Here is a 26,666-nt window from a genome sequence, read left to right as displayed (position 1 = left end):
TGAATAACCTCACATTTATCCATCATCAGCCATGCATTTGTCCATTCACTCAACTTGTCCAAATTACACTGAAGCATCTCTGCACTCTCCTCACAATTCACCCTCTCACCCAACTTTGTATCACCTGCAAACTTGGAGATATTACATCTAGTTTCATCATCTAAATCATTAACATACATTGCAAATTGCTGAAGTCCAAGCACTGTTCCCTGTGGTACTCCACTAGTCACTGGCTGCCTCTCAGAAAATGCCTGTTTATTACCACTCTTATTTCCTGTCTGCTGATCAGTTCTCTCTCAATGTCAGTAGACAAACCCCAATCTCACGTGCATTTTACACGCTAATCTATTATGTAGGACCTTATCGAATGTCTTCTGAAAGTCCAATCAAACCATATTCACTGAGTCCACTTATCAACTCTACAAGTTATATCCCTCAAAGTTAACAGATTTATCAAGCACGATTTCCTTCTCATAAATCCACGTTGACTCTGTCTGATCCTGCACTGTTTTCCAAGTGATCGGCTTTTAAATCTCTAAAATGGATTCTGGCATTTTCTTCACTACTGACATCAGGTTGGCTGGTATAGAGTCAGAGTCATAGAGACAAGCAGCATAGAATCAGATCTTTCAGTCCAACTGTCCATGCCAACCAGGTATCCTATATAAATCTAGGCCCATTTGTTAGCATTTGGCCCATATCTCTTTAAACCCTTCCAAGTCACATACCCATCCAGATACCTTTTAAATGTTGCGAGATAACAAAAGTGTGGGGCTGGATGAACACAGCAGGCCAAGCAGCATCTTTGGTGCACAAAAGCTGACATTTTAGGCCTAGACCCTTCATCAGAAGAATGTCTTTAATTGCCCATTTTTCTTTTCCCAAGCTATCTTTTTTTTCTTAAGTAGTGGGGTTACATTAGCCAATCCGTAGGAACCATTCCAGAGTCTACAGATTCCTGAAGGATGACCAGCAATGCATCCATTATTTCTAGGGTCACTTCCTTAAGAACTTTAGGACATAGAATTTTGGACCCTGGGGATTTATCAGCCTTTTAATCCCATCAATTACCATTTCCCTACTAATACTGATTTCCTTCAGTTCGCTCCCATCACTAGACCCTGCAGTCCCCAACATTTTGGGACAATATTTGTGTCATCTTCAGTGTAGATAGGACCAAAGTATACATTTAGTTGGTCCGACACCTCTTTGTTCCCTTTTTTTTTTGTTGCCAATGTAAGGGAGCTACATTTGCCTTCACTAATCTTTTTTGCTTCACTTAAGCTTTTACAGTCAGTTTTTCTGTTCCCTGCAAACTTGCTTTTACACTCCATTTTAATTCCTTTGTACTCCTTTGCTGAAATCTAAATTGCTCCCAATTCTTAGGTCTGCTGTGTATTTTGGCTACACTGTATGCTCTTTCCTTGAATTTATTATTATGCCCAATTTCCCCTGATAGCCAGGGCTAGTCCACCTTTCCCAATTATTTCTGGGCCAGGCAGGAATGAAGAATTGAATGATACGATTTCTCCATTCACTCTTAAATTGTTTGCCATTGCTTACCAAACACTGTGATACTTTTAAAGTAATATTTCTCAATCTATCATAGCCAGCTCTTACCTTATACTACCACAGATTTTTACTCAGGACCGTAGTCTAGAATCAACCATCACTTTCCATTTTAACGGAGAATTCTATCTCATTATGATCACTATTTCCCACACAACTTGATTGCCAATTATTCCCTTCTCATTACACAATACCCAGTCTAGGATAGTCTGTCCTCTAGTTGGTTCCTCAACACATTGATCCATAAAACCATCACATACACATCCAGGGATTCTAATCGACATACAGATTAAAGTCGCCTATTATTACAGCAGTACCTTTATTGCTTGCAGGTCTAATGTCATTTTTAATGCCTTCCCTAGCATTACCACTACAGTTTAGTGGTTCATATACAATCCCTCTCTAGTTTTCTGAGCCCTGGTGTTCCTAAACTCAATCCATCTAGATTCCACTTCACTGGAGCTAATATTCTTCCTCACTATTGCATTAATCTTCTCTTTAACAAGCAATGCAATTGAACCTCCCTTTTTTCTCTTTGGCTGTCTTTCCTGAAAAACTGAATACTTTTGGATATTCAGTTCCCATCCTTGGTCACCCTGTTACCACATCTCTATAATCCCAATTAGATCATAGCTGTTTATATCTATTCGCATGACTAATTCAAACACTTCAATGCAAAAACTCTGCACATGAAGACAGAAAGCCTTAAATCTTGCTTTAATGTTTTTAGTCCTGTTCGTATTGACTTTACACTACAGTTCGAATTCTTGGCCCAACACTTTTCCTCTTTTTGATGTTGCCTTTTGTTTTTGACCCCATTTCTCTCTGTCTCCCTGTACAGATTCCCAACACCCTTCCATTTTGGTTCAAACCCTGCCAAACTGCCGGGCAGTAACTCCCCAAGGCCATCATCTCCCAGGTGTAACCCATCTGGCTTGTACTAGTCGTGCCTCTCCCAGAACTGTCTCCGATGCTCAAAGAATCCAAAACCCTCCCCCTTGCACCGTAACTAGAGCCATATATCCATCTGATATATCTGCTTTTTCTACTCTGACTAGCACACAGAAATCTTGAGATCAGTAACTTTGAGGTCCTTCTCTTTCTTAAAAAAAAGAGAAATTGTTGGAAAAAGTCAGCAGGTCTGGCAGCATCTGTGGAGAGAAATTAGTTAACATTTTGGGTCAAGTGACGCTTCTTCAGAAGTGATGGTAGCTAGAAAAATGTCAATTTATACGCAGTTTTTTTAAAAAACTTGCTTCCTAACTCCTACATTCTGCTTTTAGTACCGCATCTGTTTTCTTATCCATGTTGATGATGCCCATGTTTACCACAACCCTTGACTGTTCATCCTCCCATGTACGTCCTGCGACTGCTCAGAGATATCCTTGAACCTGGAAGCAACATATCATTCTGGAGCCTTATTTACTACTTACAACTGAACTCCCTATTACTCTAGCCTTCCCACACTTATTCGTCCTCTCATACAGCAGAGCCAACCACAATACGCAAAGAATTTGGCTGCAGTCACTTTCCTCTGGGAGGTCATTTCCCCCAGCTGTATCCAAAACAGTGTATCTGTTTTGGGGGAGCAGCATCAGGAGGACTTCTGCACTGCCTGCTTACACCTCTTTCTCAGACTGAAAATCATCTATTCCTCCCTGTCTGTGCTGTCTTTGCCAGCAGAGTCTCCACCTCTCTGTACATGTTAACCATGATATTGTCAGTCTTGTAGATGCTCCACCATGTCCACAGCCACTGCTCCATCTCTGAAAGCCCAGTTTTCAGGAGCTGCATTTGGAGACTGTTCCTGCACACGTTCTGGTCTCCTGCACTGGAACTGTAGCCTACTTCCCACATCGAGGAGGAGAAGCAACATACTAGGGGCCTTAAGCTCTCCCCCCATGACCTACCCTTCTAAATTAACCCCCTTAGATAACTCAAAATCAATTAACATTAATTACTGAAGGGTTTTTTTTACTGGAAATCTGCATTAATACCCTTACACACTTTAAATCAAGCAAATTCAACTGCAAGAGCACTACAGTTAAAATATTGGATATGCTGGTTTCTAAAATCCTCATCTCATCATGAATTTATACATTTCTATTTTCTGTCACAGAGACAAGAGAGTAAGCGTGCTCAAAAATCTAGTACATCAGCAATGACGTGTAAAAGTTGCCCGTGTGAGAAATTTGTTTAAGATCTGTGATGAAGTAAGAGTTGAGGAGGATGGTGCAGTTGATGTCGTGGGCATGAACTTTCAAATGATGTGCAATAAAATACTACAATAAGTCCTGTTTTAAAAATGAAATTACAGGATCGACGGAAGAGTAAGAGAGAGGATATGGCAATAGGTGAAGTACAAAAAGTAAAAAGAGTTGCATAAGCAGCTATTCTACAGATGGTTAGTCCCTTTCCAAAAAGGTAGCTTTTAGCACTAATTGCTGTCTGTGATATATATTAATGCATTAGAATACAGGACAAAATTTCAAAGCTGGTAAATAACAAAATCAGAAAATTTAACAATTAGGTAATAAATAGAAACTAGGAGGATAATTCCACGAGATTCTTGTTGCCACAGCACTTTTGTTTTATTTCAAAAGGATGTGGACAGGCTGATGGAATGGTCAGGTACTTCACAGATGACACTCATTCAGAGAAACACCCCCTTCCAAAAAGTATCACGTCACATTTTTCAACATTAAATTTCATTTACCCATTTCACCAGTTTCATGAAGTCTGTTACAACAGTAGCAGCAGTGTGTACTATCTACAAGATGCACTGCAGAAATTCACCAAAGATCCTCAGGCAGCACCTTCCAAACCCACAACCACTTCCATCTAGAAGGACAAGAGCATCAGACATATGGGAACACCACCATCTCTAAGTTCCCCTCCAAGCCACTCACTATCCTGACTTGGAAATATCTCGCCATTCCTTCACTGCCACTGGATCAAAATCCTTGAATTCCCTCCCTAATAGCATTGTGGGTCAACCCACAGCAGGAGGACTGCAGCAGTTCAAGAGGTACCTGACCACCACCTTCTCAATGGCAACTAGGGATGGACCAAACATTCTGGCCATCCAGCAATGCCCACGTCCCACAAAATGAATAGGAAAAAAAAACCCTTTCTTGACAGTTCCATAGCAGAACTGAATTGTTATGATATGGAATACACTGCCTGAAAGGGTGGTCGTATCAGATTCAGAAGAAAATCTCAAAATGGAACTGAATAAATACTTGCAAAAAGGAAATCTATAGAGTTTAACTAAAAGAGTAAACCCATGGGACAAAATAAATAATGGTTTCAAATATTAGCCACAAGCATCACGAGCTGTGCATCTTTGCTGTTTTAAAATCTGACTATTTGCTCTACATAAACCGATACCCATACCCATCAAAAATTGCAGGGAGGCAGAGGGATAACATCATTGGTCCAGCAATCTAGAGACTGAGACTAGTGGCCTGGGGATATAGATTCAAATCACAATATGGCAAATGAAATCAGAATTAATTTGATGTAATTGCTTTGGATTGCCCTTAGAACCTATTTGATGTGATTCACTAATACCCTGTAGGAAAGGAAATCTGATGTCCTTACCTGGTCTGGCTACATGCAACTCAAGACACATAGAAGTGTGGCTGACTCTTGACTGCCCTCTGGGAAATTAGCGATGGGCAGTAATTGGTGGCATTGACAGTAACACCTACATCCTTGAAAAAAATTCACACCTTGAATCCTAGCCAACACCAAAACCTATTTACCCATCACTGTGTGCTCTCCCGTCTTGCAACCTCACGAATTTAAAATTCCCAGCAATTTGCAAATCCTTCCACAGCTTACAAAAACATGAGGAATAAGAGTTTAAGCAAACCATTCAACTTCTCAAACATGCTCCACCCTTCCAACATGATGTCAGTCAGTCGGTCTTCAATCTAAACTTTACTTTTCTGCCTACTCTGGACAGAGAGAAGGGACGATGCTTTAGAGCAGAGATGAGGAGGAATTTCTTCGGCGAGAGGGTGGTGACTCTGTGAAACTCATTCCTGCAGACAGCTGTGGATATCAAGTCACCGAGTGTCTTTAAGACAGAGATGGATAGATTCTTGATCAGTAACGGGATCAAAGGTTACGGGAAGAATGCTAAAGAATAAAGTTGAGAAACATATCAGCATGATCAAATGGTGCAGCAGACTCGATGGGCTGAAGGGCCTAATTCTGCTCCTATATCTTATTGTCTTATGATGTTCTAAAATTCTGTCTCAGCCTGAAGTATATTCAATGACAGAGCATCCACAACCGTCCGGTATATAGAGTTCAAAGGTTCATTAACTGTATCAAGTCATTTCTCCTCACTTCAGACCTAAATAGTCAAAAGTTTATCCTGGACCTGTGCAACAGCACTCTCTGCTTCTGGAGACTCTTCCAGTCCTCCTAACTCTTGCACACATCTAATCCTGGTCTCTAGTGCAGCTCTGATATTAAATCACTCAAACACTTGGAGCAGTGCCTACAGCTCTCTATGGGCAAAGCTCTGGATTTTTCCTGTAAACTCTCCATACCTCTCCTCCTTTAGGATACCCCTGAAACCTACCGCATATCTTTGGCTAAGTCTGCCCTCCTCTCCACTTGTGGCTTGATGCCAAGTTGTGTTTGATGCCACTCCTGCGAAGCACCTTGGGACTGTTGCTAGATTAAAGGCATCTTATAAATGCAAGTTATTGTTGGCAGATTTCTTAGTGGAAGTAACTAGAATGAGAATGACAACCAGGTCTACAATGTAAGGAGAAACCACAGGCTGTGAAATATGATCGCATTATTACAAAAACAATGAAAACTTGCATTTACACATTGAAAATTCCTCAGGATACCAGCTGGAGGAACTATTGGTTTGGTTTTATATGCTGTAAAGATTCACCAACCTGCAGCTTTCCCATGACAATCAATTGCTTCAGCATACCTTCCTGCTGCTAGCATACGCTCCGCCTTTCTGCTCTGCTGGTGAGCCTGCAAGAAACAATACTTCTAAGCAGGATGTACTGGGTTGTTTCAAATCAAGTTCTACCATGATAGCTATTATTCTATTAGACAATAGCCTTGTTGCTGAACCTGGCCATTTTAATTTATACTGCTAGAAAAGACATACATGCCTCTAAAAGTGCATGATCTTGTAGACTCCTTATGGTATCGCACTTCCTCATTTGTCAATCGTGAAGCAAGATTTGTCAGATTTGTGTATGGAGTAAAATGGATCATCACAAGAACATCATGGCAATCACAAACTTGATAACTTCAGTGAAAACTGTCCTATTTCCAGGTAGGATAAACTGTTCAGTTGTAGTGGCTACTTTGTCACTATCTTGAATAGGCAATTAAAGCTGCCATTATCCATTGCACATTATGAGTGGTGATTACTCCCAAATATAAACATTGAAATTGGTTCTGAAATGTTCTGAAGCCAAGTCTTTGTTATATACCACTGTGGTTTGCACTACATCTCAATCGCAGTTTCACATAGCACCCAAATGCCTCGAAAATCTGTCACTGCAATGAATACATTCCTCCCAATACGAATTACACTTGCAAAACAACGTATAATGTCTTGGATTAGAAATCACACAAGCCATTACTGCAACTGCACATTTCAAACTAAAATGGTTTCGGATTCAGAAAATTAGACCATAAGATGTAGAAGCAGAAATAGGCCTTTCAGCCCATTGAGTCCCCTCTGGTATTCATAGAGATAACAGCTAATCTGATAATTCTCAACTCCAGTTTCCTGCCTTATTCCCATAAACTTCAATTCCCTTACTGCCTATCTCAGCCTTGGATATACTTAACAACTGAGCTTTGAAAGCACTCCACAGTAACGAATTTCACAGATTCACTCTCTCCTTGAGCGATATCATTCCTCATCCATTTTAACTGGATGACTCCTTGTTCTGAGATCAAGCCCTTTGATCATAGAATCTCCCAAAAGAGGAAACAACTTCTCTGCATCGACTTTGTCAAGTCCCTCAAGAGTCTTATGTTTCCGTGATAATGGGAACTGCAGATGCTGGAGAATCCAAGATAACAAAGTGTGAAGCTGGATGAACACAGAAGGCCAAGCAGCATCTCAGGAGCACAAAAGCTGACATTTCGGGCCTAGACCTCCAGTGCTCTGATGAAGGGTCTAGGCCCAAAATGTCAGCTTTTGTGCTCCTGAGATGCTGCTTGGCCTGCTGTGTTCATCCAGCTTCACACTTTGTAGTCTTATGTTTCCATAAGGTTTCAACTTATTCTTTTGTTAGTTAGCCAATCCTCTACCCATGCTAACGTATTGCTGCCAACACCATGGATTGTCTTACTAAGTAGCCTTATTTGCAGTCATTTTCAAATGACTTTTGGAATTCTGAATGTATTACATCTACTGTTCTCCTTTATCTATTCTGCTTTACACTTCCTCAAAGAAATCCAATACGTTTGTCAGACATGATTTCCCCTTCATGAAGTCATGCTGACTGCACATGATCCTGTGTATTTCTAAATGCTCTGCTTTACGTCCTTTAGAACAGACTCTGAAATGTTCCCAATGACCGATGTTAAGCTAACTGGTCTATACTTACTCACTTCTGTCACCCTCACGTTTTGAATAAGAGAGACTGTTGTCTTGGCAGTTTTCCAATATCTTAGGATTCTTGGAAGACTATCACCAGTGCATCATCCACCTCTGTAGCTACTTCTTTTAAATTCCTAGGATACAACCCATCATGTCCAGGGGACTTATCATCCTTTAAATCCCATTAGTTTCCAATGGCACTTTATCTCTAGTGATATTATGTTTATTTTCTCCCTCTCCACCACAACCCCTTTGATTACTTAGCATTTTTGAAATACTAATGTCACCTCTACTGTAGAGACTGATGCAAAGAAATTATTCAATTCTGCCATTTGCCTTGTTCCCCATTATTATTTTCCCCATTTCATTGTTTAAGGGGCCTATATTCACTTTAGTCATCCTCTTTCATTTTCACACTTTTTAAAAGAAGCACTAAGTATCAGTTTTCATATTACTCGTAGGCTTGTTCTAAGTTGATTTTCTCTTCCTTGTTTTGGGGAGTATTTGTTTGAAATTTGGTTTATAACGCATACTTGTAACTTATTCAGATTCACACTTCAAATAGCTAATAGAAAATAGATCTTAAAGCGAAAGGTGCAGCAGAAGAGTGTCACGGGCAGCTTGGTTCACCAACAATTCTCCTCTACTGAGCCTTAAGGCAAACTCAGAGCCTTCATGAACAAACATACTAAATTGTTAAAGATTTAATGTTTAGAAATAGATGAAGCAGTGAAATTGTAGTGATGACACTGGAATCCACACATTGTAGGGACACGTGTTGAAATCCTACCATAGCAGATGATGAAATTTGAATTCAATAAGATCAGGACTAAAAGCTAGCCTAATGCAACTCTGCAACCATTACTGATTGTTTTAAAAACCCATCTGGTTCCCTAATGTCCTTTATGGAAGCAAATCTACTAACCTTGACTATATGCAACTCATGAGCCACAGCAACGTGGTTGATCTTAACTGCCCTCTGGGCAATTATACATGGTCCATAATGCTGACCTGGATAATGATGCTCACATTCCATGTGTGAAAACAAAAGAAAAATGACTAAACACGAATTTGACAGATTAAAAAAGGTACTGCACAATGTTCAGTTGTATCACAGGTTGCCGATTGCCATTTGTTCCCACGGAACTTGTTTTATTTTTCTGTGGGGTTTCATCATTCATGAGGCAATGTTTGGGTTAAAAAGAAAATCAAAATGTGATATGGACAGAATCAGGAAACCCAGGCCTTTCTTCTATAATTCAGAAAGACATCTCAAGAGAAGAGGAAAGTATATTGCCAATTATCTGCACCATGGCAGGTCTGAGGGGCTCGGAGAACTCAGACTGTAGATTTGGTTAAGTCCTGATAAGAGTGCGTCTCCTAGTTTTTGTAAGTGAAGGTCTCCAGAGAGAGAATAAAAAGGTCAAAAAAAAATCTTTAGGAACGTGTTATACAACAGGCATCTTGGCAAACTAAATATATAACAAGTACGATGCATACCATACCTGAATTGATTTTAATTCATTTGCTGCAAGATCACTCTCTGGATAGATAAGGTGAAAGTATATTTTCTTTAGTATTGCATTACTTTATGAATCGATTTGCAATAAGCAGTAAGATAAAGGAATTTTAACAAAAGGTTAGGAAGGATCAGGAATAGAAGCAGCTGTAGGACTTCTAGCTTATTAAGGTCTAGAGAATAGTTACAACCTGCCTGTCTGCAATAGACCCCCATAGTGAATCTCCAGTGCCTGCCCAAAGTTACATCAAGGCCAGAAGACTCCTCATTCTGAGGCAGAAGTGACATTGGGACATGAAATGAGAGAGGAAGTTATGCAGAAGTTGCTACTGCACACCTTGATCAGGCACAGAAACACTGGGAGAGTCCTGGCTGCCTAACCACCCTCATATACAAAACTGTCAACTTAAAATGACGTGGATTTATTTTTCAAACAATTAAAATTATATTGCTTTAAAGAATGGAAGAAGATCAGAACATAGCAGGAGCAGGCCATTCAGTCCCTGGTAGGCTATTCAATTCCTTAAGCCTGCTCCATCACTCTCTCCATGAGCATGATTGATCATCTACTCAGAGTCATATTCCCACACAAACCTCATATCCCTTGATGTCTTAGTAACTAGAAATCTATCAGTCTTTGTCTTGAAAACACTCAACGACTGAGTCTCCATTGACCTCTGGGTAGAAAATTCTAACTATTCCAAACATTCACCATCCTCTGAACAAAGATGCCCTCATCAGAGTCTTGCCTTTATTTCTGGCACCACGTCCCTGATTCTAGAGCTCACAGCCATCTTTTTGGAATCTACCCACTTCTCACTGGGAACTGGAAAGTCTGAAAATAAAAGATATTCAAGAAAGACAAGAATACTAGCAACAAATAACAGTTTTATTTTGACTGTTGAATTCAAACTACAAAGCGAACTAGAGAAATAAAACCCTTAGTCTGGAATTTGTTACAAAAGAATTGCATGCTTATTTTTAACAGGCAAACCTTCCTTTCATAATGACTGTATAATGATTATTCACACCAATAAACTATTAATGGCCTTATTCTCCCTAAGCAGATGCAATGCTCTCCCCTGATTTATTTCAACCAAGCAGTACAAATCTTATTGCAACTTGAACCAAAATAGTTCATACTTGGTGTGTGGGCTGTTTATTAGAGAAATATAACTTCGAACTTGAGACAATGTTTTAGGAGGATGCAGCAAGAGTAGGAATAAGGCACCATTTCAACACAAGGCTTCACGTTATGGAACATCGAGCACAGCCTCTGATTTGTCTGTGTAGAACAGCCAACTACATAACGCAGATTTCGGAAACAAACACTGACTATTTGCTCTCTCTGCACAGAGGATCATTTGAACCCAAACACAACCGTCTCTTTAATACGACTGTTCCTTCCTGGATTATAAACAAAGGAGAAACTCCTTTCTTCTACACATCTCTAAATAGCACAGCAAACGTTGCACAGACTAAATGGAGAGTCTGCTGGAAAGGGAGCAAGGAAAGGTGGAGCTAAGGGAGTTTGCAGTGAAGAAAAAGAAGCGCTGATGAAAGATAGACCATCCGAGTGAGTAGCAGTTGCAGCAAAAGACTATGGGTTAAGGAGGAAATAAATCAATATACATGCAAATAAAACAGGTGAAAGAGGCAGCAAGTGAGGAAAAAGTAATTGCAAGACTAATCTGGGGAAATTGGTGATAAAGGACAAACAAATGTAACCAAATGAAAAACGACATAGTAAACAGCACAAGGGAGGCAAAGAAGAAAACGGATGAAAATGAAACAGGCAATTTGAAAAAAACAGAAGTGACAAAAATGAAGCAAAATAACAACAGCAAAGCAACAAAGCTGCTGGAGGAGAACGTGAAAAAAAAAACACATGAACGAGCAAACAGACAGAAATGCACAGAAACCTTCTGTCTCTGTATTCCCTTCCCGGCCCCTCCCCAATCCTCATCTCTCTACTCCCCGCACCCCCAACTGTGCACCCCAAAAAAAAAGACAGATGCCCAAGAGGCTCAAAGGAACTCTTTTCTGCAGCCAAATACAACCTGATCAATAGCCTGTCATGGGTCAGACAGATGTAGAGAAATTCAAGACTTGAGTTGTCTTCAGGTATTTTCTGCAAATGCCCTCCTTACTGGTGAAGTGTTGTTCCCTCTTACATCAATTCTGGTCTCTCTGCTATAAGGAAGATGTTGTGAAACTCCAAAGGGCTCAGAAAAGATTTACAAGGATGCTATCAGGGTTGGAAGGTTTGAGTTATAGGGAGGCACCAAATATGCTGGGGCTATTTTCCCTGGAGCATTAGAGGCTGAGGAGTGACCTTACGGATGTTTATAAAATCATGACAGGTATGGATACAATGAATAGCCAAGGACTATTCACTAGGCTAGAAGAGTCCAAAACCAGACGGCATGGGCTTAAGGTGAGAGGGAAAAGATTTAAAAAGGACCTAAAGTCCTTCTACAGAGGATAGTGCATGTATGGAATGAGCTGACAGAGCAAGTGGTGGAAGAGAACAGTACAATAACAACATTTAAAAGGCATCTGGATGGGTACATGAATAGGAAGGGTTTAAGAGGGAAATGGGCCAAAAGCTGGCAAATGGGGGTTGGACTAATTTAGGATATCTGGTCAGCATGGACGAGGTGGACCGAAGGCTCCATTTCGTGCTGTATTTCTCTAGCTCAAGCACCTTTATCCCCTACCATTGAGGCCAAATTAGATGCCAGCTTTCATTTCACTTAGGCAGACTTGCTGATTTTGTACATGGCCTTGATCCACATTTTGCTGTGATGCAACTTTCAAAATATTAATCCACCAATTCTTGATAACAAAGGCCTAGACCCTTCAAAGAGGGGGATGGGGTGAGGGTTCTGGAATAAATAGGGAGAGAGGGGAGGCGGACCAAAGATGGAGAGAAAAGAAGATAGATGGAGAGGAGAGTACAGGTGGGGAGGTAGGGAGGAGATAGGTCAGTCCAGGGAAGACGGACAGGTCAGGGAGGTGGGATGAGGTTAGTAGGTAGGAAATGGAGGTGCGGCTTGGGGTGGGAGAAAGGGATGGGTGAGAGGAAGAACAGGTTAGGGAGGCAGAGACAGGCTGGGCTGGTTTTGGGATGCAGTGGGGGGAGGGGAAGAGCTGGGCTGGTTGTGTGATGCAGTGGGGGGAGGGGACGAACTGGGTTGGTTTTGGGATGCGGTGGGGGAAGGGGGAGATTTTGAAGCTGAAGTCCACATTGATACCATTGGGCTGCAGGGTTCCCAAGCGGAATACGAGTTGCTGTTCCTGCAACCTTCGGGTGGTATCATTGTGGCACTGCAGGAGGCCCATGATGGACATGTCATCTAAAGAATGGGAGGGGGAGTTGAAACGGTTCACGACTGGAAGGTGCAGTTGTTTATTGCGAACCGTGCGGAGGTGTTCTGCAAAGCGGTCCCCAAGCCTCCGCTTGGTTTCCCCAATGTAGAGGAAGCCACACAATGGATACAGTATACCACACAATGGATACAGTATACCACATTGGCAGATGTGCAGGTGAACCTCTGCTTAATATGGAAGGTCATCTTGGGGCCTGGGATAGGGGTGAGGGAGGTGGTGTGGGGGCAAGTGTAGCACTTCCTGCGGTTGCAGGGGAAGGTGCCGGGTGTGATGGGGTTGGAGGGCAGCGTGGAGCGAACAAGGGAATCACGGAGAGAGTGGTCTCTCCGGAAAGCAGACAAGGGTGGGGATGGAAAAACGTCTTGGGTGGTGGGGTTGGATTGTAGATGGCGGAAGTGTCGGAGGATGATGCGTTGTATCCGGAGGTTGGTGGGGTGGTGTGTGAGAACGAGGGAATCCTCTTTAGGCAGTTGTGGCGGGAGCAGGGTGTGAGGGATGTGTTGCGGAAAATACGAGAGACGCGGTCAATTTGCTTCCAATTCCCCAGCCCCCGACACCTCATTTTCACCATGGACATCCAGTCCCTATAAACCTGTATTCCGCATGCAGATGGCCTCAAGGCCCTCCGCTTCTTCCTGTCCCACAGGCCCGACCAGTCCCCCTCCACCGACACCTTCATCCGCCTAGCCGAACTTGTCCTCACCCTCAACAACTTCTCTTTCGATTCCTCCCACTTCCTACAGTCAAAGGGGGTGGCCATGGGCACCCGCATGAGCCCCAGCTATGCCTGCCTCTTTGTAGGTTACGTGGAACAGTCCCTCTTCCACACCTACACAGGCCCCAAACCCCACCTCTTCCTCCGTTACATTGATGACTGTATCTGCGCCGCCTCTTGCTCCCCAGAGGAGCTTGAATAGTTCATCCACTTCACCAACACCTTCCACCCCAACCTCAAGTTCACCTGTGCCATCTCCAACACATCCCTCACCTTCCTGGGCCACTCACTCTCCATCTCAGGCAACCAGCTTGCAACTGATGTCCATTTCAAGCTCACCAACTCCCACAGCTACCTAGAATACACCTCCTCCCACCCACCCTCCTGCAAAAATTCCATCCCCTATTCCCAATTCCTCCGCATCCGCCGCTTCTGCTCCCAGGATGAGGCAGTCCACTCCCGCACATCCCAGATGTCCAAGTTCTTCAAGGACCGCAGCGTTCCCCCCCACAGTGGTCGAGAAGGCCCTTGACCGCGTCTGCCACATTTCCCGCAACACATCCCTCACACCCCCCCCACCGCCACAACCGCCCAAAGAGGATCCCCCTCGTTCTCACACACAACCCCACCAACCTCCGGATACAACACATCATCCTCCGACACTTCTGCCATCTACAATCCAACCCCACCACCCAAGACATTTTTCCATCCCCACCCTTGTCTGCTTTCCGGAGAGACCACTCTCTCCGTGATTCCCTTGTTCGCTCCACGCTGCCCTCCAACCCCATCACACCCGGCACCTTCCCCTGCAACCGCAGAAAGTGCTACACTTGCCCCCACACCACCTCCCTCACCCCTATCCCAGGCCCCAAGATGACCTTCCATATTAAGCAGAGGTTCACCTGCACATCTGCCAATGTGGTATACTGTATCCATTGTACCCGGTGTGGCTTCCTCTACATTGGGGAAACCAAGCGGAGGCTTGGGGACCGCTTTGCAGAACACCTCCGCACGGTTCGCAATAAACAATTGCACCTCCCAGTCGTGAACCATTTCAACTCCCCCTCCCATTCTTTAGATGACATGTCCATCATGGGCCTCCTGCAGTGCCACAATGATGCCACCCGAAGGTTGTAGGAACAGCAACTCAAATTCCGCTTGGGAACCCTGCAGCCCAATGGTATCAATGTGGACTTCACCTGCTTCAAAATCTCCCCTTCCCCCGCCGCATCCCAAAACCAGCCCAGTTCGTCCCCTCCCCCCACTGCATCCCAAAACCAGCCCAGCCTGTGTCTGCCTCCCTAACCTGTTCTTCCTCTCACACATCCCTTCCTCCCACCCCAAGCCGCACCTCCATTTCCTACCTACTAACCTCATCCCACCTCCTTGACCTGTCCGTCTTCCCTGGACTGACCTATCCCCTTCCCACGTATACTCTCCTCTCCACCTATCTTCTTTTCTATCCATCTTCGATCTGCCTCCCCCTCTCTCCCCCTCTCTCCCTATTTATTCCAGAACCCTCAACCCATCCCCTTCTCTGATGAAGGGTCTAGGCCCGAAATGTCAGCTTTTGTGCTCCTGAGATGCTGCTTGGCCTGCTGTGTTCATCCAGCTTCACACTTTATTATCTTGGATTCTCCAGCATCTGCAATTCCCATTATCTCCACCAATTCTTGTTTCCCTAAGTAATTAATGATTGTTTTAAACTCCATGAGGGTGCCCTCTCCATCTGTATAAATGTCAAATGAGCTGATTTCATAGTTCCTGATGATATTGTCATCACTGGCTGCATGCTCATTGCAGCTGGCACCATTATTGTCACCGATTTCCTGTTTTATTACATGGGTTTGTATACAAAAATCTTCCCAATGTCATGAAAATCTTTTAAAAATAACTAACAGTTAAGGGGACTTTAATGCATTGGCTATCACGACTGTTAATTTGCAACTACTGCGCTGAAAGGTTAACATTCTCAACTGTTTCTTGTGCAGAATTCATACAAATGAGATATGTGACAATCAATACATTATTTGACTGGCTTTGTGACTGTTGAGGTTGCCTAATAATGCCAGTGGGATCACTTATACTACAATATCACAGCACATGTATCTGGATTCCACATGCATTCTCTTGTTCTTACACACAGAAGCAGCAGGGGATCAGTTAGCTCAGTTGGCAGGACAGTTAATTTGCAAGACCATAACTATTAGAGGCAGAATTGGGCCATTCAGACCATCGAGTCTGCTTCATCATTTGATCAAGGCCAATACGTTTCTCAAACCCATTCTCCGACCTTCAGTCCAAAACCCTTAATTCCTTACTAATGAAGAACCTATCTAACTTTGTCTTAAATACACTCAATGGAGACTCAGTGCCTAGCACTGTTGCCTAACAGCAGAGATCTGGGTTCAATTCCACACGTGGGTGACTGTCTATGCAAACTCCAAACATTCTCCCCGTGTCTCTATGGGTTTCCCTCCACCGTACAAAGGTGTGCAGGTTAGGGGGACTGGCCATGGGAAATGTAGGGTTACAGTGACAGGGTTGGGGGGGGGGGGGGGGGGGGGGTTCTGGGTGAGAATTTTTGAAAGGTCAAATGTGGTATTGCTGGGCCAAATGGCCTGCATCCACACTGTAGGGATTCTATGATTCTACGAATTGGTCTCCATAGCATTCTGTGGCAATAAGTTCCACAGATTTGCCACCCTCTCGCTGAAGAAATTCCTCTTCATCTCAACTTCAATGGCTCATCCCTTTACTCCGAGACTGTGCCGAGAATCCTAGCCTCTCCACATCCAGTCTACCAGACCTCTCTACTTTAAGTTCAACGCAAAGTGACACCATGAAGGACTCTCCTTCTCAGCCTCTCCCCTTGCCAGAGGTGTGGTGAACCTCAGGTTAAATCACGATCAGTCTCTCTCAAATGATAAAGCTGCCCTATAGTCTGTAAGACTATGCAGACTTCACCTTTACTTTTATGTAGCATCATTAATAATTCTGACCACTACCACTATGCAGATACAGTACAGTCATCCGTAGAGAAAAAAACTGGACATGGACACAAGTTGTTAGAAGTTGCTAAAAATCATCTGACTATACAACTACAACCACATTTCATGCGGCATACAAAGATATATAACAATTCTCAAGAGCCAAAGTTCCTTGATGATTCATCATGAGAGAATGCAAATTAAGCAATGTAACTATGTTATTGCAGCGCTCCAAAAGCTTGTGATTTCAAATAAACCTGTTGGACTATAACCTGGCGTCATGTGACTTCTGACCTTGTCCACCCCAGTCCAACACCAACACCTCCACATCACGTAAAGCAACTAGGCAGCTAAAAGTTTCATTCCTGCAAAGCCAGGAATCTGTTGACTCACTCTCGCTGAAAATTTCTTGTTTTATAAAGTTCCACGTGTGTGATGAAAAATCAACCATAACAACACAAATCTTCGCCAATTGTTGGATCTGACTTTAAGCATTACCTTCATTGCTTCAGTAACAAAGACCTCAAGCAATCAGCCCCAACCGTATATAATAGTGATGCATTTAGACTTTCTTCTTACATGAATTCTCTTCTACCTACCTGTACTTGTTTTAATCTTGATATTTGTATGTTTGGTTAATAAATTTCCTTCCTTATAACTGAGAAATCACATAATAACAGCAATAAAGTAACCTCCACCTATTTAAACCAAAAACGTGACTTTTGGTATACTTTAACTTGAATAATACCAACTGAGGGATGCTTCCCTGTCAGGGGCTTGGTGCTGAGGTGGCATTGCCTGATGGAGGTCTCGCCTGACAGAGGAGATTCAGGTCCTGCCTGCACTCTTAAGTGAATTAATAGGTTCTATGGCACTAGTTTGCTAAAGAGCAGAGATCTCCATTAATTATTTTCAAAAAACTAAATGAACTGGTTGACATGTCATTGAAATTCGTCAGATCTTGCTATGTGCAAATTGACTTGAGGGCAACTTCTTTTTTTACACAGAAAATAGGTTGCGTGTGGAATGAAGTTTCAGAGGATGTAGTGGATGCAGGTACAGTTACCATTTAAAAGTCATCTCAGTAAGTACATGAATAAGAAGTGTTTGGAGGGATATGGGCCAAACACTGGCAGGTGGGACTAGTTTAGTTTGAGAACACAGTTGGCACGAACTGGTTTCCATGCTGTATGATTCTATGACCCTAAATTAAGGATGGATAAACAGGCTTTACTAATTTATGACTCAGTGAACACATTGTGAACATGTCTACCTGGCAGTCATGTTACAACAGTAAAAGCTTGTGCACATAAAAGGAACTTTTTAGACAGGGTAAAACAGTCCAAAGTGTTTCACAGGACTATTATCACAAAATCTCACAGCCACACAAAGGTATGTCCAAAAGCTAGAGGTGTGTAATTTTTTTGTTTTAAAATCAAACAAACATCTCCAAAATAAAGAGAGGCAGTGTGGAGAGATGCAAGGAGAAAATTTCAGAGCTTAGAGTTTTGGTAGCTGAAAGCACAGTAACCAGTGGAGTATTCAAAATCATGGCTGGATAAGAGACCTGAATTGGAGGATCCTACATCTTGTTGGGCTGATGGAGATTACAGAAGATATTGACATGGAAGACTACTGAGGGATTTGGAAACAATTCTGTAAATTTCCTCTTTTTATAGTTCACAGCATTTTGTAAAGTCTTAAAATTAGAAGTGAAAGGAGCCACAACAAAGTAAAACATTTTCAAAGGCCTGACTTCATTTATTGGGACAGTAAACATTTTAAATAAAAGATGGTGATTTAAAGAATACTTTAGACACATAGTGGAGGCACATTTCCCCTCTCCTAATGAGATTGTGAACTTGTTGGACAAATCAACGCATAGAGCAACAGCCGATATTTCTGTTATCTCATTTTCAAGCTCCCAGATAAATTTCCCAGCCACCATAACAACTCTTTTCAACACACCAACAAGTTCCCGCATCAATGACTAATAGGGGAGGTGATTTAATAAGTGCATTCAGGTTTGAACATAGCACTGTGGAAAGAATATATTGACCTTGGTAACAGTACAAAGCAGAGAGTTTTTGCTCTATATTCTTTCATGGGATGTGGGAATTGCTGGCAAGGACAGCATTTTTTTGTGCATCCTTAATTGCCCTTGAACTGAGGGACTTGCCAGGCCATTTCAGCATGCACTTTAAAATCAAATATTTTTCAACAGTTAAATTTTGAAGACAGTCTGCCTAAGCTTAGCTTGTATTTTCTTGCATTTAGAAAGCTGATTTAACTATGATATTTACAATAGTAAGGAGATTCAATGGAGTATATATTGGAATCTCCTATTACAGAGGATCCAGAACAAAGTGGAAATAATCTCGAAATTAGGTTAGCCTCTTCAGAAGAGCAACCTGAAAGCAATTTTTCAGGTGGAGGGCACAGAAATCAGGGGACAAATGAAGCAAATATGGTGGCTTTTGTTTCATAAGCATCTTGGGATATACAGCACAGGTGTGAAATTCACATGATGGGTACACACACCCATAAGATAATTGAAGAGTTTTGAGAGGCTGAAAGGCCTACACCTGTTCTTATGTAACACCCTTTGACCAGAGGACCTATATTTTAGAAAACATTCCTTTGCATTTATACAATTCAAGGAAAACTTTCAAGTTCCTTCCAAGTTATTCCAGTGGAGCTGCTGCTGATTCCCAAACAGTGATAAACAGCACAAGACAGCCACAGACTGGGAGACAATGTTAAATGCCTGCCCAGCTACTAAAATGCAAACTTCTTTAAAAAGACAAACAAGGTTCCTGGAAGGCTAAGCTTCCTTTCTACAATTCAAACAGCTTAAAGTAGATGTTCTCAAATATAACTACGAAGTTTTTTCTTGTTGCTATTTTCTCCACAAGATTGTTTCCTCAGATTACAAACAACTCCCCAAAGACAAGCTGATGGCTATTTGTTCCATGTAACTGTCACTCTCAGGTTCTCATGGAACCATGAGAGGAGCTGAAGCTACAATTTCATCTCCTTAACAGAACTAACATCCCCATCCCCAAAAACACTCATCTTCCAAAAACCATAAACAACATTAAAACCAAATAAAGAGTCCAAACCTGCTGTAACTACCACACACTTCCAAATACAGTCCAACTTACTGTAAGCTCTGTACAACTCCAATCTATGTATTTTTCATTCACCTTGTTATCTGTTCCGGAAATTCAAGAAAGCAACACACAAGTTTCCAGCTACTTCTGTCTGCTGTTCTTCTATGAACAGTGGAGTGCAGGAGGTTGTTTGTTGTTTCATGTTGCACTGTCAAAGGTATCATCTTTTGGAAATGATATTAATCCTAAAGCATTGTCCGCCCTGCCAAATGAGCACAATATCCCAGAAAAACTGAGCTCTCCACAAATCTTCTGACCATTACTTATCAACAGCAACATGCTTTCGGCAAAAGTAATTATAACTATTCGCAAAAATTCACATCCTGATCATAGAAAGAATTTCCATGATATCATTCAAATACATAGTCTCATCTTATGGAAGAGTGCATTGACAACACTAGATCTCACCACCTCTCTCAATGACTCCACCATCTCTAAATCGTTTGAGTGCTTGCTCAGCATCCAGACTGGATGAGCAGAAATTTTATACAAATAAATAGCCAGAAAGACTGGAAGAACTCCATTGCCTTGCTACCAAGTCCATCTCCCCACATCTCGCTGAGGCTGAACTGAACTTTTGCAAACATAGCATAATATGTGACTTTAACATGTTTTTCTGACCACATCTCTGTATTACCACACAGGTCACATTTTCCACCTTGAAGACGTAATTAGACTGTGCCTCAGCCTCAGCTCAAATGCTACTGAAACCTTCATCCATGCCACTGTTACCTTTACACTCAACTATTCCAATGCACTCCTGGCTAATTTCTCAGGTACCAACTTCTGTAAATTTGTGGTTACCTGAAGTTCTGCTGCTGCCATAATGTGCGCAATACTTGTTCACATATTACCCCTATGCTCAGTGATCAGTTAAGCCAATCCCTCTTTTTCAAATACTAATTCTTACTCCTACCAACTCTGTACTCTTCTCTGGCCCCAAAATATCTAAAATTCTTCAATTCTGGCCACTTGAACTTACATGATTTTAAATGCTCCACCACTGGTACCTGGCCAATCAGTTGCCAATGCTCCCCTAGTCCAAGAATATTATCTCCAAACCTCTCTGCCTGACTATACTTTACAGGTAATGAACTTTGTGGGATGTTCCGATGGCTGGAAAAGTGCTATTGCACATCATCTTTTAGTATAAATCCAGCTGCTATATCATCCTCAATTCCCTGCCCAATATATAATCATTGATAAGATAGAACAGTCTGCAGTTCAACGCTCAGTAACATGTTACTAAAGTCCCAGGTTTCTCCACTTGCTGTTCACAGGATCTGAATTGATTCAAAGGTTTCTATTTCCATCCTCAAATCACTAACTACTGTAATTTTTATTGATAACTTCTGTACCATTCTGTTTGAATGTATCCAATATTGCCCTTTGCTCAATTCATCCAGAATTGCTTTTTCAAGTCCCTGTCCAAGTTATCTCCAAAGTCTCTCCAATCTTTGCTGACTGCCTATCATCCAGTGATTTCAGAATTCTCATGTTTATTTAGAAATCCCTCAAAACACTTTGCTCAAATTCTGCAACCTTCCTCAAACCAGTCAGCCAATTCACTTGCTTCCCTCGTCATGACTAACATACCTCCCACATTCAGTGATGGCAAAGCTTCTTCCATCCCTGCAGCCGGCACTATTACCACAAATTTTAAAAATTCTAGTCTTCAAAATTTAGAGGTCCTATGCAACTCACTAGACCAAGGGCATTCAATAATTTAGTCTATACTTTGAGTGAATTTTGCTAAATAACGCACTTACATAATCAATAAGCAGTAAAATTACATAAGTTGTGTAAACACTTGTCCACAAATTCTCTTTTGTAGTAAGTACCGTTTTAGGGATTGTTTCAGAATCACTTCAGCAATCAGGCAGCTTTTCTCTACATTTACAGAGACATACGTAATCAGTGCCCAAATCAATTACACAGTCTAAAATATTGCAGAACTTTACGCATAAGTCAGCCATGCATTTAAGCATTATCCATGCAAGTCCTTGATGTTTTACAATGCTACTGCTTGAATGGATCACCTTTTCAATCTTTTAAGATTGTACTTTTCTTGGCTTATTTTAAATGGCGTAAGTGTAAGTCACATTTGAAAAATGTCCTTGAATACTTTACAAAATATCCTGATTGATGCCAATATGATTTTTTAAAAAAATCATACTTAAGATGAGAACTACATGCTGAGATTTTGGTCCTTCCTCAAGTTTGATTATTTATGTTAACTTACATCTATTTCCACACATGTGCATTCTAATGAAATTCAAGCGATGCTGGAGTGCAGCTGGTCTACCAACATACACCTGTGGGGAAATTTCAGACATTTCAATGCAGTGCGATGTACGGTTAGGCGACCAAGCGTTCCCTTCACAAATCATGTTTCCCTGAATTTTAAGATTTTAATGCATGAAAAAAATACCCATCAAATTAAACTAAAACTGGACTCATGAAGAAAACAGTTAGCAAACACCCTCCCTCATAGGAAAGTGAAAAGCAAGCACGTTATTTTTTGTTCCAAGCACACCACTCATGAAAAGATCATGCAGCCACAATTTGCTTCCATATCCTGGTCAAGTACAGGATGCGATTTAACCAAAGTGCGAAGCTGGATGAACACAGCAGGCGAAGCAGCATCTCATACTCGTCAGCGGTGCCTCAGCTGTCACGCCTTCTCCTGAGTTGGAAAGAGTGTGCGTTCAAGTCCCACTTGAAGTTGGTGAAACTTGAGCTGACGGGATGATTGGGGGGCGGGGGGAGAAACGGTGGGAGAATCCCACACCGCGATGGGAATGAGACATCAAGTTTCTGCCTGATCCTTGTAAACATACCCACGGTGGTGCTTTGAAAGGCAGACGATTTCGCCATAACATGGGTGGAAAAACAGATGATCACGTTATTGTTGCGACGTGCAATGCCACGTTCCCGAGACGACAACAGAAGTGTGGAGCTACTTCATTGCCCCTGTACCACTTCAGTGGTAGGTGCGATGTAAATGCAAGTGTTCCTGTGTTTTAATCTCGGTCATTTAAGAAAGTGGGGGAAGAAAATAAACAAGGCGGCTGACACCCTGGCTTGAAAGAACTTCGGGCTGGCGGAAGGGAAGGGAAGGCCACCTCACAGACACACACACACACAGACATTGAGGGCTCAGCTCCAGGCCGAGCGGCCCCGGCCAACTCGACTCACCAGGTTCAGAGGGCTTTCCATAACGTCCATTGGGTTCCTCCTCCAGTCGGCCGCATTCAGGAAAATCCGCGGGGCGGGCGGTTGCTGGGCTGGGCCGGCCTCAGCTCGGCCCGGCCCCCGCCATCGTCAGGGCCGCGCTCATGGGTGCGGAGAGCGAGCGAGCGAGCTGGGGGTTGAGGGGAGGGAGAGCCGAGCGCTGGGAAGGCCGCGCCGAAGCTCAGCCTCCGCCCCGCCGGCCCCCGGGCCTGACGACGGGGCTCCTGTGACGTCACGCGCCGCCCACCTCTCGCGAGATCCGCCGCCGTCGCCGAGGCAACGGAAGGCCCGAGGCCTAGTTGCGGGGATCGCGGCGGCCTCGGCGGGTTGTCGCTTGCCTTACTCAGGGTTGCCGCAAAGGACTGACGCATACTGCTGAGGGCGCGGAAGAGTCGTGAGAATTTACGAGGATAATGATGGAACTGAGATCAAGTTGTACTGACTGCAGGCCTGGAGCTCCTTTCTCCCGGAAAAGGGACGGTTGCGGGGCACTTGATGGAATTGTTTCAAACTGTGGAAGAACTTGATGGTAGAGGATGGAGAGAAAAATGTTTCCACTTTTGGAGGGGACCAAGGCTTTAATGCATAACGTTTATAAAGTACCCGTAAGCCCAAGAGGGAGTTGAGAAGAATAAACTGCTACTCCGAGAGTAGCTGCGGTATTTTGTACGGATGCATTTAAAGGGAAACAGAACAAGTACATGTGGGATAAAGGAATAGAGGGAACTGTACCCCTAACATGACGAAATGCAGCAAGCACGTCACCATAGTTTGGCTGAATGAAATGTTTTTATGTTAGAACTTTGATGTAATTTTATACAACAATTGACATTTCATAGGTTCTTCCCGATGCAACGAGTGCCAATTTCTGCACAGCAAGATCCATACGTGGTTGTAGTTTGCTGCTGACACTGTCTGATATGTCCTCTTTATCTCTCCTAATTCAGCTTCAGTTTATCTATACAGGATATCCAATTATGTACCAGGTCTGTTCAGGCTGAAGAAACAAGACTGAAGTGCTCCAAGTCCTCAACAGAGTTCCAGTTCTGTACAATGATTCCATACAGAGGAGCATCTTCACCAGTGAAAGAATAGACTCATGCCTGTAAAGAGTTAGATCATCAGCATTAGGCAGACCGAACTTACCGCTCAGGATGTAACAGCATTGAATTCTTGATCAAAGAGATTGTTGATGGCTCACATTTTTAGGCTCCATAAACACCACCAATCACTTGTTGCTGAAATCGGCAAGTGCATTGCGAGAGCTGCAGGTTTTGTATCTCTATATACTAAGAATGTGCAACAGCACCCTAAGCGAGAACAGCAAATTGAAAGTCTACCAGTCCTTTGTTTTCAGCGTACTGCTTCACAGTAATGAAACTTGGACAGTGTGAGTTGGAGTGAAAGCTTCTGGTATCTCACATGTCATTAGCATGTCTTGGAGGATAGTTAACAATGCAGAAGTCCTGGAGCATGTGATTTCCACAGGATACATTCATTAAGCCAACAACATTGTGATGTTTCAACCACGATCGTTGGATGATCCTTCTGTATGGTGAAGTGGCAACTGATTCATGATCTGTTGGATGACCTTAACTCTACTACAAGGATTTTTTCAAGCAAAATATGAAGATGTCATACATTGATGCAGGCAACAGGGAGTTAGTAGTTGACGACCATGATCCCTGGCCAGAGAATCATTGGAAGAGATAAGTAGTAAAGGACAGCTTAGCTGGCCAAATGAAACAACCCAGAAAGCCCTGCACCTTTTCAGCTCAATGTCTTCCTCCTCAGCAAATGCCATGCCAGAACGGAGCGCCTAAATCACACAGCTGATGTTTAATACGGAACTTGTGTGTGGAGCCTGAGGAGGTAGGGGAAGCCCTAAATGAGTTTTTTGCTTCTGTCTTTACGAAAGAAACGACCTGTGTAGTGAATGAAACCTTTGAAGAGCAGGTGTGCATGCTGGAATGGATAGAGATAGAGGAAGCTGATGTACTGAAAATTTTGTCAAACATTAAGATTGACAAGTCGCCAGGCCCGGATCAGATTTGTCCTCGGCTGCTTTGGGAAGCGAGAAATGCAATTGCTTCGCCACTTGCGAAGATCTTTGCATCCTCGCTCTCCACTGGAGTCGTACCTGAGGACTGGAGAGAGGCAAATGTAATTCCTCTCTTCAAGAAAGGAAATAGGGAAATCCCCGGCAATTATAGACCGGTAAGTCTCACGTCTGTCGTCTGCAAGGTGTTAGAAAGGATTCTGAGGGATAAGATTTATGACCATCTGGAAGAGCATGGCTTGATCAAATACAGTCAACACGGCTTTGTGAGGGGTAGGTCATGCCTTACAAACCTTATCGAGTTTTTTGAGGATGTGACTAGTAAGGTTGATGAGGGTCAAGCTGTGGATGTGGTGTATATGGACTTCAGTAAGGCATTTGATAAGGTTCCCCATGGAAGGCTCATTCAGAAGGTCAGGAGGAATGGGATACAGGGGAACTTAGCTGCTTGGATACAGAATTGGCTGGCCAACAGAAGACAGCGAGTGGTAGTAGAAGGAAAATATTCTGCCTGGAAGTCAGTGGTGAGTGGGGTTCCACAGGGCTCTGTCCTTGGGCCTCTACTGTTTGTAATTTTTATTAATGACTTGGACGAGGGAATTGAAGGATGGGTCAGCAAGTTTGCAGACGACACAAAGGTCGGAGGTGTCGTTGACAGTGTAGAGGGCTGTTGTAGGCTGCAGCGGGACATTGACAGGATGCAGAGATGGGCTGAGAGGTGGCAGATGGAGTTCAACCTGGATAAATGCGAGGTGATGCATTTTGGAAGGTCGAATTTGAAAGCTGAGTACAGGATTAAGGATAGGATTCTTGGCAGCGTGGAGGAACAGAGGGATCTTGGTGTGCAGATACATAGATCCCTTAAAATGGCCACCCAAGTGGACAGGGTTGTTAAGAAAGCATATGGTGTTTTGGCTTTCATTAACAGGGGGATTGAGTTTAAGAGTCGTGAGATCTTGTTGCAGCTCTATAAAACTTTGGTTAGACCGCACTTGGAATACTGCGTCCAGTTCTGGGCGCCCTATTATAGGAAAGATGTGGATGCTTTGGAGAGGGTTCAGAGGAGGTTTACCAGGATGCTGCCTGGACTGGAGGGCTTATCTTATGAAGAGAGGTTGACTGAGCTCGGTCTCTTTTCATTGGAGAAAAGGAGGAGGAGAGGGGACCTAATTGAGGTATACAAGATAATGAGAGGCATAGATAGAGTCGATAGCCAGAGACTATTTCCCAGGGCAGAAATGGCTAGCACGAGGGGTCATAGTTTTAAGCTGGTTGGTGGAAAGCATAGAGGGGATGTCAGAGGCAGGTTCTTTACGCAGAGAGTTGTGAGAGCATGGAATGCGTTGCCAGCAGCAGTTGTGGAAGCAAGGTCATTGGGGTCATTTAAGAGACTGCTGGACATGCATATGG

General features: G+C 42.9%; 1 protein-coding gene and 1 long non-coding RNA gene across 4 annotated transcripts in view; one reads left to right on the top strand and one right to left on the bottom strand.

Annotated features, from left to right (window-relative positions):
• nrbf2b (nuclear receptor binding factor 2b) overlaps positions 1–23,434 on the bottom strand; it is a 33,548-nt gene extending 10,114 nt beyond the window's left edge. For 2 of the 3 annotated variants that reach the window (XM_048550870.2, XM_048550869.2), the window contains exon 1: positions 23,162–23,434. Coding sequence is in view for 2 of the 3 variants with exons in the window: in XM_048550869.2 (XP_048406826.2) it covers positions 23,162–23,191 (30 nt within the window). In the remaining variant the exon portion in view is untranslated. Of the gene's footprint in view, positions 1–6,494; positions 6,580–23,161 lie in introns of all 3 variants that reach the window. The other variant, XM_048550868.2, reaches the window with a different exon arrangement.
• A 30-nt stretch (positions 23,435–23,464) lies between these two features.
• The window catches only part of LOC132210788 (uncharacterized), a 30,676-nt gene continuing 27,474 nt past the window's right edge, over positions 23,465–26,666 (top strand). The window contains exon 1 of the long non-coding RNA XR_009446985.1: positions 23,465–25,069. This is a non-coding gene — a long non-coding RNA (uncharacterized LOC132210788). The remainder of the gene's footprint in view (positions 25,070–26,666) is intronic.

Source organism: Stegostoma tigrinum, chromosome 20 (genome assembly GCF_030684315.1).
Source record: "Stegostoma tigrinum isolate sSteTig4 chromosome 20, sSteTig4.hap1, whole genome shotgun sequence".
NCBI lineage: Eukaryota > Metazoa > Chordata > Chondrichthyes > Orectolobiformes > Stegostomatidae > Stegostoma > Stegostoma tigrinum.
Note: the sequence above shows the minus strand (reverse complement) of the source record. Positions and strands in the feature narration are given on the sequence as shown.